Source organism: Zosterops lateralis, assembly GCF_965231275.1.
Source record: "Zosterops lateralis genome assembly, chromosome: 12".
Lineage (NCBI taxonomy): Eukaryota > Metazoa > Chordata > Aves > Passeriformes > Zosteropidae > Zosterops > Zosterops lateralis.
Genome location: NC_139772.1, coordinates 17,656,929 through 17,676,732, shown reverse-complemented (window position 1 = coordinate 17,676,732; position 19,804 = coordinate 17,656,929). Strand labels below are relative to the sequence as shown.

At 39.1% G+C, this 19,804-nt stretch overlaps 1 protein-coding gene across 1 annotated transcript in view; it reads left to right on the top strand.

The window, feature by feature from the left end:
* The window catches only part of CDH8 (cadherin 8), a 139,583-nt gene that overhangs the window by 77,631 nt on the left and 42,148 nt on the right, over positions 1 to 19,804 (top strand). The window contains exons 6-7 of the mRNA XM_083870007.1: positions 928 to 1,181; positions 9,201 to 9,337. Of these exons, the coding sequence (XP_083726133.1) occupies positions 928 to 1,181; positions 9,201 to 9,337 (391 nt within the window). The remainder of the gene's footprint in view (positions 1 to 927; positions 1,182 to 9,200; positions 9,338 to 19,804) is intronic.

Genomic DNA, 19,804 nt, shown 5'->3' with positions numbered 1-19,804 from the left:
TCTTTCCAATGCTTGGCAATTTGCATCTTTGAAATTTGAATTGTTGTGAGACACAAGAGAATTATATAGTGAATATACTGATGTACTTCAAGACACAAACTTGAATCTCCCATAATGAAAAAGTCTAACACTCAAAAGTGTCACAGATTTGGGGGTTATTTGGTACTTCAGTCCCTTAAATCCACTGAGTTTTCATCTTTTATGAGTTAATATGGAACTGTAAAATAGTAAAAACAGTGGTGACATGGCAGGTATATTGATAGAATAAAGTAATTTGTTTTGTGATTCTGTCTGTGGGAAAAAATAAAAAGAAAAAACAATATAGAAATAGAAATTGCTACAGTTTTAAGAAATTCCTGAGAGATGTCTACCTCATTTACTGCTATAAACTGAACTACAGAGGTACTTGTAGTACAAGAATATTGAAATACTTTCTTATATGATTAGCTCTACATCTTGCCTCTCCTGTCCAACAAATAATAATTTCTAGTTCTTTGCATTTCTCACATTTTCTTGGAAGTAATAAAATATTCATTCTTTATGGAGCCAGTTTAATTTTTTTCTCATCTCCAGCCAGTAAAGCACTGATGAAGTGCATTATTGGTATGCAACTCATGTCACCCCCAACAAATTTGTAGATTTTGTCTGATAGGTAATTGTAATGGTATAATTCATGAGAGAGAATAATTCAGTAAATTTCTTGTGAAAAACAAGGAAACAGAGCTGTTTTCTCTGAGGCTGGTAAATCAACAGATACCAGTGTGTACCTAGAAAATCTGGAGGTTGAATTTCTGGGAGAGGGAAGTGACTTCATTAAAGCTCATCCCGTGTGCTTAAAACTGGACATAACTCTCATCCATCAGTGTTACAATCCCTTGTTCTCTGGGGCCATCAGTAAAAGACATTTATCTTTGTCCTTCTCATCAGCCCCTGGACTTTGAGACTAAGAAGTCCTACACTCTGAAGGTGGAGGCAGCCAACATTCACCTCGACCCTCGTTTCCTCAGCGGGGGCCCCTTCAAGGACACGGCAACCGTGAAGATCGTGGTGGAGGATGCTGATGAGCCACCAGTCTTCTCCTCTCCCACTTACCTGCTGGAAGTACATGAAAATGCTGCTATCAACTCTGTGCTGGGGCAGGTGACAGCCCATGACCCTGATGTGTCTTCCAGCCCCATAAGGTAGGGCTGCTTTAAGGGGTTCTTTGGGAATACTATTGGCAGATCCCAAGCGGGTTTCCCCACTCATTGTGTGACTGTTTTCATGCTGTTCTGTTTCTGTGAAAATGCCTGGATAGGATTTGGTTTATGATCTTAGATTTATCAGTTCAGATCATTTTCAAAGTCCCTGAAATGCTCCTTGCCATAGGAGTAGTCTTATGAAACATAGGAATGCAATGAAAATAAGAAATGTGAGTGGTTCTTATGAGAAATGAGATTGGATGGGGTTGAATCATCAGAGTGTATTTCTGCAGTGAATTTAAATAATCCAGTAGTGTCTGCACTAACAATACCGAGTTTGTGCCATGCAGTTGTAAGGTTGTCAAAACATATTTTGTATTCCCTTGTCTAAACCCATTCCTGGTTTAAAGATACAAAGTCAGAGATGATTATTCCCGTATGACTTTTGCATCTTCAGTTTATAATATTTTCCCTTTTGATCTAATTTGAACAAAACCTTCTATTCCAGTTTGATCAGATCAGTGGGTTTTATCTAATTTGATGAGCACACATGTTCCCCTCCCCCTTGGTAGTGATTGCACGGTGTGGTGAGTGTTCCAAAGCACATTCTGCTCTGTGTAGTACTGCCTGTTAAAAGCATTAGGAAAACCAACACCAAAATGTGAAATTCATAGCAAAACTATATGTGGAGAGAGTCTATTTAATAGTAATCATTGCTGTGCATTGCTGCCTCGGGGAATTTAAGCCAGGCAAGTAGTCTGCAGCATCAGGAGGACGATGTTAGCTGTTATAATCCATCATTTTCTGTCACTATCATTTTCTAATCATTGTCACTTCCATCAAGGTTTGTTGCAGAGCTGGACTTTAAACCTTTTTGTAGAGGCCCTACATGCTGCATTTCATAGTACAGTATCTTCAGACTTAGAAATTCAGAATTTTCAACACATTTGGCTGCTTTAGAACTTGTGTGTGAAGATGTTGGAGAGTAAGTTTGAGTTTTATAAAACTTCCTCCTGAGGGGCAGCTCCAATCTCTGCTCCTGAGCCAGGGACAGCACCCACTGAAGGGCTGGAGCTGGGCCAGGGCAGGCTCAGGCAGGGAAAGGTTCTGCTTCCCTCAGAGGGTTCAGGCACTGCCCAGGCTCCCCAGGGAATGGGCACAGCCCCGAGGCTGCCAGAGCTCCAGGAGCCTTTGGACAGCTCTGCCAGGGGGGCACAGGGGGGATTGTTGTGGGGCCTGGGCAGGTACAGGAGTCAGACTCAATAATCCTGGTGGGTCCCCTCCCACTCAGGATAGCCTCTGATTCTGTGATTCTCTTTTTTAAATCAGATTTTCAAAAGTAGGTAAACACAACATCAGCCACCAGAGATTTCTAAACAAAAATTCCATAGAATGGCAGGGTTCGATCTGTCATGGTTGAAGCAGTGGCTCAATCTCTGATTTTTCTGCTGCTGCTCACTTGTGTCTGTGAAAGAGGCACTGCTGGTACAAAAAGCATCCTCTGGAAGGTGAGACCAGCCATGGCGACAGGGAGTTGGCTCTCTCCCCTCCATAGCAATTTCTCTTTTAATGGAACCTCAGTTCCTTCCCTCCTCCCTGCTCTGTAGCCCTGGTTCCATGCCTGAGGTGTTTTGGTTTTCTGAAATTCTTTTCCCAAAGAATTTTCCATAAACAAAAAAAGTGTTTTTATAACTGTAACTTTGTTATTCATTCATTTTCCTAAGAGACACTTCTTCTTAATGTCCCTCTGGTCTGACCAATGTAATTAAAAAAGTTTACCTTTGTTTCACCAATCAAATTGGTCTGTATAAAATAATATAAAAAAACCCCACATCCCAAAAACAAAGAAGTCATTTTCGACCTTCTAGAACTCAAAGTCTGTGTTGTTGTAATACAGAGCAGCATCACTGCTCTGCCCTGCTCTTGGCTTGGTCCTGGCTCCTCTGCCTGTTCCCCATCCCAACCTGGCTTCACCCCTGCTTCACTTTGACCTTGCCTGTTTTCCCACTCTTGTTCTGCTGCCCTAGAATTCTTTTCTCACCTGCCTCAAACTCTTAATATTTTACACTATTTACAAACCTACTTCTGTTCCAAAACTTAGCCTCTTTATTCTGTCCAAGCCCAAGAAATGGATCTGAGTAAAAGATTTACCTAATTTCCACTTTTCCATCATTTTATAAATCAAGAGACCTTCAGACTTTTTAAAACAAAATTACTTTGTGTTTGTAAAATGAATTAGAATGTTATCTCTCATCAGGTCATATAAAAGCACTTAGCATACATGGAACAGAACTGGCCCAAATTTATTACATTTAAACAAGAAGGTAATTTAATAGTATTATTTATGTCTTTTCTTTAAATAATTGATGCAGTACTTCATAAGATTTAATATTTTCTAAAATATTGGCTTAATAGCTAATTAAGGAATATATAGAGTTCAGTTTTCTATGCAACTTTTTTGTTCTTGTTTGCTTGCCTGAATAATTTGGATTTATCTGGGAGAGCTCTAGAAAGCTCAAATTCTTTATTTTCTTAATTTTTTTTGCATTAAAAATATTTTAAGGAGAGAAAATATTTCAAGTTAGTAATTTTACTATTAAAAGAGGAAAAATACTCGTTGGAGACAAGAAGGATGCAAGAATACAATTCCTTTCCTTCCAGTTTAGAACAAAATAGGAATCTGGCAGGTTCTAACAGAAATATATTCAAGCACTGGTTTTATTTATTGGAATGTACATTTCATGTGTTTTTTCTGTTATTGTATAATGTAGATGATGCAGATTTTATGCATATTTTCGATGATACCACTTCAAAAATATTCAACTTTTGTTAAAAATCCGAAAAATTACAAGAAGCTGTTCTAAAACTGTGTACTGTTTTAGTATTAGTGTTGCCTGGCCTTTCTAAAATTCTGTTTTTTCTTCTTCAAAACAGAACTTTAGCAGGCAACAACAAATTGTATTCAAGGAAATTACATTTTTACAATAGATATCTGTTCTATCAATACTTTGCTTAGATGGAGCTACTGTGTACATTTGTTATAAAAACCCGGGCAGCACAAACAAAATATGAATCACCTCCTGTGCTCCCAATACCATGTCTGCCTTGCATTAGTCTGATACACAAAGGCTCCACACGTTCAGAGAATGGCAGTGCCACAAATGAAATAAAACCTGGATGTCTCTGAACATGGGAAGAGTCTGCTAATTGAGTCAAAGGATAAAATGTTAAAGAATTTAGAAAAATTATTATAAAATACAGCCTGAAAAGGAGCTTGTCATCTTTAGTGGAAGATGTCCCTGACCAAGGCAGTGATTGGAATGAGATCATCTTTATGGTCCTTTCCAACCCAGACTATTCTGTGATTTTCTTTTTTTCTTTTTTATTTAGGAAAAAAAAATGTTCATCCTCATTTCTAACCAATTCACCAGTAGTTTGTTTATAATGCTTGCTTAGAAAAGATGAAGTGCTATCTGAATTTTCTCTCACTTGATCTAAAGGCACAAAGCCTCTCATAGCTTTACAAGCAGGTGTATAGATGGATTTTTGGGGCTGTCCTGTGTAGAGTTGGAATTCAATGATCCTTGTGGGTCAGGATATTCTGTGGTTCTGTAATATTTTTTCTAATCCATCAGCTTTAAAATAAGCAGCAGAAGCTCTTTGTGATCCTTAGTTCCCATTGTGCAGTGCATGCTGCTTAAGGGCTTCCTGTTTTTAAGACTGATGGTGAAAAGGTAAACAGAGCAGGGTAATGTAATGGTTTGAAAGCAAAACCAGTGAGACACTCCAAGTCAGAAATACAATTTAATAGGAAGAGAAAAAAAAAAGTAAAATAAAATAAATGCAATAATTCAAAAGGCCACTGACAGAGTTAAAATACAACCTGACGCCCTGTTGGTCAGGGTGTTGGAAACAGTCCAACAGCCCTCCTGGACTGGCAGATGTGTCCTGTTGGAAGCAGAGGTGGTCCTGTAGAGAAGAGTCCAGAGATAGATTCAGTCTTCAGGAGTCCCAAGGGAACACTGGATGTCTGGTGATACTTGTGGCTCCTTTTTATCTAAGTGGAAATTGTTTGGCTCCTCCTCCCTGGGTGGAGCAGCTCACAATGGGATGATGTAATGTGTGATGTCATTGGTGAATTTTAATGGTCCATTAACAGAAGATATCCCCATGGAGGTAGTGGAAGAGTGAACAGAGATAAAAACAATGCCTCACCCAGTTTTAACAGCTGGCCTGTTATCAGAACTCCTTCCTGGAGTTACAACAGATAAAGAAAAAAGCACCTCCCGAACTGTTTCAACAGATGGATTGGAATAAACTTTTTTTTTTTTTTTTTTTTGGTTACAAAACCCAAGACAGTGATAATTGTAAAAGTGATCTGTGGTTTGTTTTGTTCTAGCCCAGCAATGCCAGGGTGGTGTGTCAGGGCCACATCTGGATGCATGCCTCTCCTTTGGGAAAGGGGCCCAGTGAGTCCAGCTCAGCTGTGAGGCTTTGCTGTCACTGGTGTGGGCAGGGTGGCACATCCTGGGAGCAGCTCCAAGCTGGGAAGATCATCCATCCCCTGTTGGCACACAGCTCTGTGTTCCAGCAGTGCCCACTCCGTGCTCCTGATGTTACTTTACAGCCATGCTCTCTTTATCAGCAGTGAATTATTTTGGATAAAGCATGATCCAGGCACATAGCAAAAAGCATGAGTAATAATGTTCCTTCCTATACTGCAACTGCCCTCCTATATATCACTGCCCTTCAGGCTTTCTCTGTGCAGAGTTAAGATTCACTGGAGCAGGTTTCCTCATTCCCTTCGGCAGAGATTTCATCTTTGGCAGCAGTTGATCATTTTCTTAATTCACAGCAGGCCTTAAAAACACAGATCCAATATTTTGTGCCTCCCCAATGGTGCAGTTGTTTATCTGTCACTAAGTACCCTGTCCAATCTGCCTGGCATTAATAAAAATGGAGATTTACCACTCCTGGGGTGTTAGTGCTGGGGTTCAAATCTCAGCAGGACCAGCAAAAAAAGGGTTTCTGCTCCTATTTACATTGGTGCAAATAAGGAGTAGATCAAATGAAGTCATAACAGCAACAGTGCAAGAGCAGGACTGAGAATCATTTCCAGGCTTCTGTTAAACCACTGTGGGGTTGTTCCTATAATTGTCATAGCAGACTCATAAACTAATCCAAACTTCCCAATAACCTGTGCTGGCTTTATGGCAATTTCAAAGATATTATTTCCCAAGATATTCTTTTCTCATTTTTAGAGAAATATATGTTTTATGTATGTTTTATGGATCTGACAATGCATTCCCATTAAAAAGACTTACAACACCATTATAATGAAAAGGAAACTGCAAATGTACCATTAGTTTTCCCAGGTTTATGACACTTCAGATTTTATTTTTTGGTTTTGTAACAAATATTTATCACATTAAAATCAGGGGAGGGTTTTACCTCTTTGTTGTCTTGCAAAGACATGCAACTTATGTTAAAAATGTTTCCTCTTGAATTGCTGGGTTGGTGTTGTGAGGAAATACTGCTGGGATGGAATGAAATGGGATATAATAAACTCACAAATGTGTCACTCCCTCTTTTAGAACTTCAAAACCTGCATGGCAGGAAGGCCGTGAGTGGAAGTTTAAGGAAGGATTGATCCTTAGAGAAAAACTGTGTCTTCCCTCAGCGGAATTTATGTCAAGCCCAGGTCAACTAAACGCTGAATAGCATATGAGGATTTCACATTTTATTTTGTTTGTGGTCTGTGAAAGTTTCATATGTGTTTGATATCAGTAGAGTTCTTTCAGCATCATTTTGTAAAACTCAAGAATGAAAAGACAGTTTTAAGTGATGACTCCTTAAAAAGAGATGATGACTGTCTTTTCTTGTATTTTCTTGAGTGAAATCTTAAACCTGTGAAAGGCTGTAAGGTATTTTTTACTAACTTCACTAGTACTAGAATTTTACTTCTAATACTTTAATTGGAACTAGGGAGACATCAAAATACAGTTAAGATACATTTTCAAAAATGATTGCCTGAAGTTAAGTACCTACAGCTTTATTCTTCCACACAAGTGACCTGATTTTCAGAAATGCTGAGTTTAGTGCAGTTCCCGTTAAACCATTGAGAACTGAGTATGTGGAGCTCACAACAAAATCAGTTTACTTAAATGTCCAGATACATATGCATGTGCCCAGCTATAGGCACAGTTATTTGGAATTTGACTTCATATTTTTCTGGTACTCTTCTTACCAAACTAATAATTTTTCAAAGAGTAAAACTAGTTCTTAGAGTTTCAAACAAAACAAGTAAATATCTAACAAATCCTATTTTGTATTTAAGCTGGGGTTTTCCCTCTTAAATCCATTACTTGTTAAATACCTTACCAGTGTGATCAGGTTAGCCTTGATCTCTGGCAATGCAGTCAGTATTTAAATGCTTAAACTTTGAGATTTTGATAAGTTTTTATCATTTAGAGCTCTTTTTGAAAGTGAGCTGCATCTTACAGAATGCATTGCACAAATAATCTAATTGCAATATAACTTTCATTCTAAATATGAGAATGTCTGATACTGAAATAATAAAACAATATAAAAAAGATGAACACAATAATCCTAAGCTTTGAAATCAGATGCTAATGCTGTGTCTATTAAAATCGATGGTGTTAGGCTGGGAATGAGTTTGAGTTCATTGGAATATATTTATTGTAGTGTATAAAGGGACCTCCAAATCAGAATATTTTTTTTGAAATTGCTTCTGATAAAGCACAAACCAGAATGGAATAGCTGATTTTCAGATAACTGTAACATTCTCACTGTAGGAAAATATGTTCTTTTACATTTATTGGGGAATTGTAACAATATGCTTGCAAAAGGTAGAAAAGTGATAAGGAAGTGACAATCTGGAGTCACTTTTCTGGCCACTCCATAAGGTAATTGAGTCTGATACCATATCCTAACTCACCCTATTGTGCCTTGCTGTAATGCAGAGCAGATGTAAAAGCTGCCAGTGCATGCTGGTAGCTGCTGTAATACACAGACACAAAGGCTTAAAAGGCTTTTATATAAATCCACAATTAGGATTCAGTAAAACCCCTTGAAGTCAATTTCTGTTAAACCATATCAATAGTTTATCACTCAACTCCCTCTTTCCCTACCTTTCCTGTCAAGAAACGGAAGGCTCAATTTTTGTGATTTAGCTGCTTTTTGCAAATAATTCATTAATAAAGTAACTGTGTGCAAATGGACAAACATAAAAGCTTTCTGGAGGTCTGGACCTGAGCTTTAAATCATCATCCTGCTTAATGCATCAGTGGAGCAATCCACTGCAGCTCTGGCTCCTTGTCAGGCTGCCCCTGCTTGGGCTGCAGAATTTACCTGGATATTCACGTTTGCAAACTCTGACTACCTGTCAGACGGAACTTGTTTGGTTAAAAATCAGTGATGTCAACCCCATAAAAGAATCAAGCCTCCAGCATCTGCAGTATTTTATAGGAAAAAAATGGTGACTCACTCTGCTCTGCCCATGGAGCTGCTTGAACCATAAGGAAATAATGTGCTTGGTGAATCGTTCATGCTTCGTTAATCTGAAATTTATTGGTAAAATAATATTATTCGGCCCTTTTTTAAAATAACCACAAAGCCCACCACTTTTGTGGCTTAATACATTACTGTTGAAATTATCATCAGTTACTGTGGAATACCATAGAAACTGTCCAATAAATGTGATGGATTGTGTAATTAACTCTTGATCAGCACCGTTTTTCAGAGATGCTACCCAGTGAACCTGAGGGCACTTTATGACCTTCACACTGGGTATACAGCTAATTACTCCTTGGGCAATAATTATTAAGGGTTTTTTTTGCCTCAGTTTGTCATTTTGTCTTCTAAATTATTACACTATTGAGCTTCTCAATCTATTTGGCTATGAAACTGCAGCTCTCAGAGGGCTCCCTAAATTGTCTCTGTGACTGTATGGATTACACCAACTTCATTAAGTAGATTACAGGGATGTCTGTTTTGCAGGTTTTCCATTGATCGCCACACTGACCTTGAGAGACAGTTCAACATCAACGCAGAGGATGGGAAAATAACTCTGGCAACACCCCTGGACAGAGAAACCAGCACATGGCACAACATCACTATTGTAGCCACTGAAACCAGTAAGTGTTTGTGTACTCTGGTTGTTCTGTTGGGTTTATAATTGATTTTAACAGGCTGTGCAGTGGAAACTTTACATAATTCAGTAAAATAAAGCATGATGGGTGTTCAAGTTAGAGAATTCTAGAAAGAAAGCTTCATTTTTGTGCAAGATCCATTTCTTTTAGTTTTTCACAACTGCATGCTTTTTTCCCATTGAATATGGTGGTAGAGATTCTGAAGAGATAGATGAGTACATATATACAGGGTATGCAGAGTAAACATTAAAAAATGGTTTAAAAAGCCCAAACCAAAACCTTATAATTAGCTATATTAAGACAGAAAAAAATTAAAGCTTGGCTATTGTAAATGTAAATTCAAGGCTCAACCCAGACGTTCTTAATTCTGAGAGCTATTATGTTTCAGAGCCATAAATGATTAAGCACAGGGGTAATGTTGCATGAAAGTAGTGCTGTTGGATACATATGGATGAGTTTACTCACACCCAGCTCCCAACAAGAACCTGCATTGTTCAGGTCCACAGAGTCCTGGTGGCTGCTCTGCACACCTGAGTCAGGAGAGCTGCCCTGCCTGGCAATATGGGTCAGAATTTTAATCAAGGAGAATTTTTAATTAATTTGGAGCTGCTGACAGGATCACACACGACAGTGTAATTTATTATTCACATTAGCACTGTATTTTAGACAATGCATTTGACACAAGTGTGTTGGGGCAAAGGAGCAGGTGGAGAAGGTGGGGCTGCCACCCCATGTCATGTCCTGAGCTGGAACACAAAGCCTGGAACCCTCTCTGCTGGTGCCTGTGTTGTGCACCCAGTGTTGTGCACACACTTGGGCCAGCACTGCAGGAATATCTGTCTCCAGAGCCTGGAAGTCAGTGCTGCTCCCTCCTGCATGGAGAGAACAGTGTGATGTGATGTTTGCTTTCCCCCCCAGATCTCTGCTTTGAAGGATGCAGCTTTATGGTACAGAGCATGTGAAGCTCAGTTTCATGGTACTATAGCTGTGAACGTAATAAATTGGGGGATAAAATATGCTTATCTGGCCCATTTTTGTTGACTGATATCTTTCCTGTGGTACTTGTTTTCAAAACCAAACATACCAAACATCTGTGACAAACATAAGTGGGAAACGTGGGTCTGGGTATTACCTGAGCTCCCAACTTACAACCCTTGTACACTGTGTTCTTCTGACCCACCTCAGTAATTTGAGGATTTTATTGCCAGTAGTGCCAACAGTGCCCTGTTACTGTGCCATCTTGCAGCCAAACAATAAATAATAAATAAACAATATAACAATAAATTAGCATAAATATTTTCTGCCAGCAGGGAAGCCAAGCCACGGGGAAGCACATGAGGAAAGAAAGGCAGGTGTGGTTTCATCAGGCAGACTTTTTCAGCTTAATATCTAACCAGTTAATCATTGTAGTGTTTTAAAGGAAAAGTATATGAAATGTCCATACTCATTTTCTCAGATCATGAAATATACCAACAGCATGGAAAGCAGAATTATTAGTTTATGATCCAACACTCTCAGATATTGGAAATAGTAAGATGTAAAGTGAAGTAATTTTACAATTTGTTTCCTCCAAAAAGTCAAAAAGGAACAAGATAAAAGGAGTAATTTTGCAAGACACTCCTCCAGTTCATTTTTATATCTCCTTTACATGTGTGTGTCAGAGCAAAGTTGCCAGAAGTGCACTTTACTGAGCCACACAAGCATGAAGTCTGCCTGTTGCATTTTCAGTATTTGAAACATAATTATACTCAAGAATTTTGTAAGAAATCAGCCTTGTCATTAGACTTCATGGGAGCCTCAGCATCTACTGCTATTGTAAAATTGCCTCTTATCAGACTGGCTATGAAAATAATAATGCCAATCTTGTTCTAAGCATTTGTGTTCCTGCTGACGGCTTATTTTTGCTTTCCTAATATAATTATTTGACATTTACATAAAACAAGGGCTTAATTTCGTAGACTACTGTCTTTGCTTATTTAAGTGAAATTATTTTTAAGCTCCTCAAGCAGAAATGAAATTTGCTCATAGAACTGTCAAACAGGGGAAAATGGGCATTTTTAGATTTTTTTTTTTCAAGACAGACAAAATCTCTGTTGTAAAATAACAGAAATCTGTTGGAGGCAGACACAAGCAGCAAATGCAAATACAAAGTGTGTCATTATGATGCCTTCACTGACAGTCTTATTAATGGACTGCTGATCTCTCGCTGGAAAAGAAATCTGTCGGAATTGTTTGTGCAGGAACATTTCCTCTTCCTGGGCTGGCTGCTTCCCAGGGCTTGTGCAAGGCTCTCCTCTCCATCTGCAGGGCAATGACCAGGCCATTTAATTGCCATTAAATTTGCTTATTACTCATAAGCCATCATACTGGATTTTTATTTCGTGATTCCCAGCATGGTAGATCCTAAATATGCCCTGATTTAGCAACGCTATATTAGATAAACACCAACTTTTGACAAACCATAATTCGCTATTTCAGAGCTTTGTGCTGGTCAGGTACCTGCATCTAAATTTGTGCTCTTAGCTGAGGTAATTTTTGACAGTTTCCTGCTTGATCATGACAAAGTTATTTATTTGTATCATCCCTCAGCCACCATCTTAGGTAGGAGTCTTCCAAGGCAGGTGTGGCTGAATGGAGCGTTACTGCTTGTGCATTTCCACTAGAAATGGGGATGAAGATCCCCAGGCTCAGACTGGCTGATCTTTTTAAAAGTGATCAGATTTAAAATGTGTGTGGAGAATTTTAAACACTTTTAATATTGATGCTCCAAAATATGAATTTAACCCTTTCATATCTAGCAAAACAAGGAGGAGAAAAGTGTGAGCCAGTGGGGGATGTGATTATTCTACCTGTACTTGACAGGCAAAAGGCCAGTTTGGAGTTTTTTGGAGGATTTTTGTGGGATTTTTCATTTGGTTGTTTTTTTTTTTTTTTTTTTTTTAGAAGAAAGACATTTTCTGTTGTCATTCATAGGCAACTGTCTGGCCAGTGCTTGTTCAGAACAAATTCGTGCTGTTGGTGACAAATAGCATTACCATCATATTCTGAGACCCGTGTGAAGTGAGATATTTTGGATGATGCTGTTCGCTCTTTTACATTCCCATTGGTGACAGACTCTCTTGAAGGAGTTTCTAGTTTTCTGCAGCCTTTTTTTTTCAGGGAGCTGAACTGGCCAGCTAGACTAAAGAACTGCTGCCTTGAGTGGCTGTCCCTCAGATATTTGCCCAGACTTTTGTACTGCCTTTACATTCTGGTTCCCAAAATGTGTGGACAGTGCTCAGGGCTTTGTCTCCTGTTTAAATCCCAGTAACCACCGTGCATTCTGCTTGTGTTGAGGGACACACCTGCTGCAGGTAGCTTGGTTTGCAAGCTGCAGGTTGAGTTTTGGGTGGGAGCCCAAGAGCCAGGAGGATGTGACCTGTGACCCTTTGCATGGCAAGAGATCTGAGGACCTGTGGGACAGCTGGGTGAGGACACCCAGAGTCAGGGCAGGAGCCCAGGGCTCAGGAAGAAGAGCCAAAGCTTCCCTGTGCTCAGGCTGTGAAGGGATAAAAGACTTTGTGAGGTCCCTCCTTGGCGACACAGGCTCAGGCTGTGGCTGTGTTACTGTGCTGGGAATAAATGGCTTTATGGAATGAGAGATCTGAGACTCTGCCAAGGGAAACCTGGGCTGGAGCCAGTGAGGAAACCTGCTCTGGCTGTGAGTGTGGTGTGGGGAGCCAAGAGTGGGCCTGGGGCTGCTACTGGGTCTGGCAGTGATGGTGTAAGGTGGTGGGAGTACACCTGAGAGAGTCCCATGAGTGGTCACACTTGGAGCTTCCCTTAATAGCTGCATGCCTGTTGCTAGAGGACACGAAAAGGACACTCATCTGTCAGGTTGAGAGTGAGAAAAAGAAGAACTTTATTTTTAGATTCAAAGTTTAAATAGAGTTTGGACTTTGACCAGCAATTGGGGGGACGAGATTGATACCCATCTGACCCCAGTGGTCAAACCAGCAGTCCATCAATTGTCCTTCGCCCTGAAAGGAATGTATTTACAAAACATCACTCTTTGTTTATCTTACAATTTGTGAGAAAGCTCCAGTAGAAATGTGAAAACATCAGAAGACTGGAAAATCAGGGCGACACATGCCCACAAGAGTGGATTCTTTAATCTTTTTGTGGGTACTAGTGATTAAACCATGCAATAAGCCGTTTGTGGAAAAGAATGAACTGCATGAGATTAACGCAGTAGAGGTGATGTTTAGGTGATATAGGTAATATTTAGGTGCTGGTTTCAGTATTTCAGATTTAGTTGTATGTTTTCCTTGAAACTCCTCCTGCAGCTTTGGTCCTCTCAACAGGTACCCTTAAATCTGTCTACTCCTAAATATCTTTTGCACATTTTTCCTGTTGTGTGATTTCTTACATCTCTTTCTTATGGGATCAAATGAATTTTTGGTTCTTTGTTGCTTTTTTCCTCACTTGTCTCCTCTGTGCTGATGAATTCTGCCATACGGATTTTTAAGAGAAGATAATATTAAAAAGAACCTTGACGTTTTTGAGAGATGCCTCTGAAACGCAGGCTTAGGGTGTGCAGAAGAAATACACTCATAGCAAGGGCGACACTCAAAGCTATTGAACCTGTGAATTGATTCTTAAATTTTCTTTCTACATTGCCATTCATCCAAGTTTACCCTGCTGAATGGAAAGGAGCAGGAATATCCAGGTGATGACAGGCTGGAGGAAGCAGGTCCACTGGCAAAATGATTTCCTGAGAATGAACCTTTGTGCTCTGTGGATATGAAGGCTGAACATTGTAACTGACTCTGGACTTTAAACACTGACCTAATGAGATTTCTCATTAGTTTGTGGTGTAGCTGAGACTTACATGAGCTTAAAGTTGTAGCCAGGGTTGGGAGGTTTATTTGAAATTTAAATGCTTGAGAGAGGGGTGAATGTAGTCTCGCTCTGTAAGTCAGGGTTGATAGTGCTGCTCATGTGTTTGAGCTCTCTGGAGCTATATCCTGAACAGGAAAGGAATCTGGGGGCATGTGCAAGGATTTTTTGACAGCCTGAATTGCGGTGCAGTAAGAATGAATGATTAAATTACAGACGTCTCTTTTGGTGCATCTTTTTTGTGTGTACAAAGGCTCATCACATCTTTGGTTCTTTGCTTCTTGCTTGAAATGAATTTTCTACCATTCAGTAAAATCTAGTGAAGTCGGGCTAGTCAGATGCGATCCCATTCTCCTGAACCCACAAATACATTTTTTCGTTGTGCAGATTACAATTATAGCTGTAACTGCTGCTCCCATTGACGTGCTTGTGTTGCTGGCATTAACTGGCTGCCAATTTTGCTGGGCAGTGAAGCAGAGCAGGTTTCAGGCTGGGCTTAACCTCCTCAGTATTCTCCCAGTTTCTTGCACAGGTTTCACAGCACTTACCACGTTACGTGTTGTCAATGCTAGTCAGAGGAAAAGAAAATCAAATAGCCATGACTTATTTATTAGACCATTTTTCCTACAGATTCTGAATGGAGCTCAGAATCACTGATCATCCAAGCGATCAGATTGCCAGACATGGATAAGGCATGTAATAATTAAACTCTGTCCTCTCTCTGCCTCCAGCTCCATGGATTTCCATTTCCATTTTCTAAAGGCTGGAGCAGCCACCTCACAGACGCTTTCCTAGTACACTCACAGTGTGGGCCATTAATACTAAGGAAATGCCCATCATTGCTGGGTAATTGATATAACAACGGCAGTAATAAATGGAGAACTGGTGTAGTTTGAAACCACAGCAGACTTATCTCAGAGAAGCTGGTTTAACTTACCCTAGAAAGAAATTTATTAGCAACAGAATTTGACTGCACAACATTCCTCTGATTTAAATATGAATATACTGATATTTGCATACTCATCCCTCCAAAACTGAAGCTGAGATCTACTTGAGATACAGGATTCTAGTGAATTCTTTGGAAACAAAATATACTGCAATGCCTTCATTATTGGCAATGCTTATCTGAAATTCTCTTTTTAAAAAGTGAGGTAATCTTTTTCCCCAGAATATGTGTATTACATAGTAGAGCTTACTTGAATGATACCATAGATTTCAACAAGTAAAGGCTTCTAAATATATTCCACTTGGCTGGCTCAGATTTGTGACAAACACATCAATAAATAACAGAAAGCCTGGCTCGTTATCTCTAAAGACAGCTAAATGATGATCCCTCTAAAGTCCCCAGGTTCATATTCACCCAATGTAGCACTGAGTGGACTACTCAAGGTTAAGGTTTTCCTCTGAGCTGTGTTATGATCATTTGCAGCATTGCTTTCTTCTCCCTCTTAGGTTGGATGTTAGGAAGGAATTGTTCCCTGGCAGAGTGGGCAGGCCCTGGCACAGGGTGCCCAGAAGTCTTCTAGGGAATACCAAAGCCAGTGCCTGGGAGAGGATATTGTAGCCTGGAGCTGTGCTTTTAGCCAAGGTTTAAATCTCTGAATGAAGAGTTTTAATGGAATTTCTGTTGTCCTTATTCTGCAGGCACTGCAGTCCCAGAGATGTTATTTTCATTGGGGCTGACTGCTTGATCAAAGGGTTCTTGGCACTCAGCCCCATGTGCCAAGCAAGCAGTGCTCCTGTGGCAGCCTCAGCCCCCTGCCCAAGGGCTGGGCAAAGCACCAGAACTGCCACAACAAGTAGAAATCCTCCTGAATAATTATTCAAAGCAAGAGGTGCAAATCTAGACAAGATCTTGAAATGTAAATAATGATTTGACCACAATAAATATTTTCCAGGCCCAGAGCAGAGGCATCTCAAGGACAAAGCTGTGGGCTCTGACACAGGTAATTACCCACACCAACGGCATTCTTTGGAAATGAAGAAGTATGAGGCAATTTTGTCACCTAATGGGAAAGGGCATAAAGCCAGAAAGGCTCTATATGGTTTACTGAGAATATAAATAGAGTAATTGAATCATCACCCAGCACATGCACTGCAAAAGTTATCCATAGTGTGTATTCCTTTAAAAAATGCCAGGACACTAATTAAAAAGGAAGAGATACATATTTCTTCAGAACAAGCCTTCAGCTACAATGTACTTTTTAATGCCATGAATACCTTTGCTTTCATTATGCTTTCATTTATTTAATTTTATTTAGCCTTTTATGGTAAAAATAACTATAGGCGTTATTAGCAATAATTCTAACATTTTAGGGAGTTACTTTGGTACATCATATAATTATCTCTAACTTAGGGCTGAGTAAATTTTGGTAAGTTTGAGAAAGAGAAGGAAATAAGCCTTTATGGAGGTTTAAACAAGAGAAGCTCAGGAATATTAACCTTTTCTGCTTGACCCTTTTTGCTCTGGTTTAGTGGAACTCAAACTATATAATCCATCATTTTTACACTAAAACACAGAATTTGCTAGGATGGTTTTTATCCTTTTGCAAGTAACTAGAGGGTTACACAGAACTCCTCAGAGCTGGGTCACCGAAGGTTTGCCATTGGGCAGGGGAGGGCTGGTGCACGTTGTCAAGCCCGTTTGCAGTTTTCAGCTGTGAAAGTGTATTCAAACATAGCACAGATTGTCCCATTAGTGTTTCACACAGCTCCAGAATAGCAGGAGAAGTGATCCACGTGAATAATAGCATGGGAATAGCCATATTTATGAGGAAATACAAATGGGAAAGGAGTGTTCTTGTGAAACAATCTCTGTGGCCTCAGTAGTTCAGGAGCAAGCACTAAAATTCAGGTATGGCATAGAAGTAGAGTAGGAGTTGGAGATCTCTGATTCCAGAGGGAGGCATGGAAGGCAGCTGTGAATAAAGCATCTGAATAAAGCAATTCAGAAAAAAAAAAAAAAAAAAAAAGCGCCAAAAAGGTCAAAGAAAGCAGTAAATGTCATTACAACAAGGAAAAGGAGAGAGATTTGCAGTAACAGTCTAAATTATACTTCTGTTTTCTGAGCATCGTAAATCCAGGCTGGAGATCTGAGTTCTAGATTGGCAAATATTCATTTAGTAAAGTTATACTGGGTTTGGAGCAGTGTTCAAAGCTTAAACCACCAAAGGTTGAGACATTAGGTAGTGTTTTAGAAGGAAATAAGTTTTCCTGGGCCATCAAACAGGGAAGGATTCAAGTAAGGAATAGAAGCAACAATGTACACGACTAAATAGACCACAGAATATTTATTAGTTACTTTGGGGAAATTTAGAGGCTAGTTAAGCTGACCATCTAGATCACATATAGATATGTTATATTAGCAAAGTGCATCTTTACCCTGACCAGCTACCAACTGGCCATCTGCACTTTGAACATTTGAATTAGAAATTCTAAAGAAAATAAAATTAATCTTAGAAATACTGTGTGGAATTCGCCTTGTTTCAGCACCTGAGTTCATCAGTTCTGAGCACATTGGGACTGTCGGAAATCTCCAGTGGTTTTTCTGCATGAGAGCAGGTCAGAGTAGGGGTTTGTAAGTCAGTATAATTTCAGTCAATCTTGAGGCACATTTCTGTCTAGAAAAAAGACTCTGAGCAGCATGCTCTGAGCTTCTGGCAAAGGTGCAGGGCAGGAAAGAATGGAACTATTTTCTGTCTGAAACACAAAGGAGATGGTGTTTTTAAAGGTGCATTCTGATGTGCTGGAGAGGTCTTTTTTGCTTATTGCTGAAGGTAGGCAAGTAAGAAGGTTTGATGCTGAACTCCTAGAACTTGATTCATATCCAGGATACCCAGCAATATTTTCTGCGAAGGAAACATAAGAGTAATTAAATTGCACTGTTAAGAAAATCAGTCTCAGAAAGGAATATGAGCTCTAAAAGTAATGACATTTAAATGCTTCTATAATAAATTCTGCTTTAATAAAAATCTTTATTAAAACATTTTGATGTTTTGTATATGAGTAAGGGAGGGATTTCATTTGAACTATAAATTATTTTACTTCAATCATGAAATCATTTCAAATAAAAACCCCCAAATATTCCAGACAACTCGTCCTCAATCAGTCTGCTTATTGTTATTATTATTGCTGCTAGTCATTAGAAAATTTCATAGCTAATTATAATTGACAATAAGACCTTGCATATCTAAGTCAATATTTTTATAAGATTTTAATATGCATGAGATATTAGCATATTAATAATATAATTGCTCTAAAGTGTGGGACAGACTCCTGACTGTTTTATGGCAGCACAACTCCCTTGGTTAAGCTGGAATTGAGGAACACAGTAGCAAATCGTGTCCTGGTACATTTGTAGTGTCCTAAAGTTTTTTCTTCAGTCAATTTCTTTTCCTGCTTGTTCACTGCCTTATTTTTAAGTCAAATTCTTTTCTGTCATTCAAGGACACCATATTATTTTCTGGATTTTTTTTTCCCCTCGTTGTTATATTTAGAAATTAAAACCTGTTACTTCCTCAGAACAATTTAAGGCATTACACTGCCTCAGAAAATCTGGAATCCTAATTAGGTTGGTGGTGCTTTGATCCATAAAAGTACAGATCCAGTGGCACTTCATCACGCTGTTATTATTCTAGAGGGTATAATGAAAGGATCAGAAAGATGATTCTGAGGTTCTTTGTTTTCCTAACTTTTTTTTCTTCCGAGTGGCGCTTGCCACAAGGAAATGGAAAACCTTCACTCAAAGTCTTTTAGTAGCCTCTGACTTTTGCTGAAATGCTGGGTCTGTAGAGCAATGCTTCCTTCTTGGAGGTGCTTCCAGAGATCACAAATGTTGTTTTTCTATTGCTCAGTGTTGAAGTTAGGTATCATTTTTGCATTTGTTTTATGTTTGTTTATTTGATTGATTTGCATTGGCCTTTTGCACAAAAATTTAACCGTTAAACTTCAAACAGTTCTAGGTTGCCATTTCTTGTAGTAGTTAATAAGTGCACTAGCTCATAAGGGCTAAAACTTTAGCTGTATTTTTAATTTTAATTTGCAGTTGTAATGATTCCCCACTTCAGTACATAACACAGCTAATTCACTGAGTGTGACATAACTGCAAACTTCCTCCTGACTTGTGTCCTCGTTAGAGATAAATAAGCACAATTACACAGTGCTTTATATCACAAATACCGGTGGTTTTCTGCATGAAGTTGTTTCAGTTTGGTCTCTGGATAGATGTGTGGGTGGAAAGATGTTGGCAGTGTTGGGTTTTTTTATTGTTTTCCCTTAAGAATTTACTTAGGATCAGTGAATAAACTGGAATTGCTTCATTGTCATAAACCTGATATGACTTTAGCAGCTTCCAATACAACCCTCTCTACTAATACTTTATTTTGAATTATGTATTTGTTTACTCATATTGATGTGTCACATATATCTTCATTATGTGTCATTGTGAATAGAAACCTCCCTATGGTCGAAATTAGATATTCAGAGCAGCCTCTAAGGACATGCTGTTTGCACCCAGAGCTTCTGTCAAGATACAAGGACCCATAATTCTTACTCAAATATTGGAAAGATGTTACA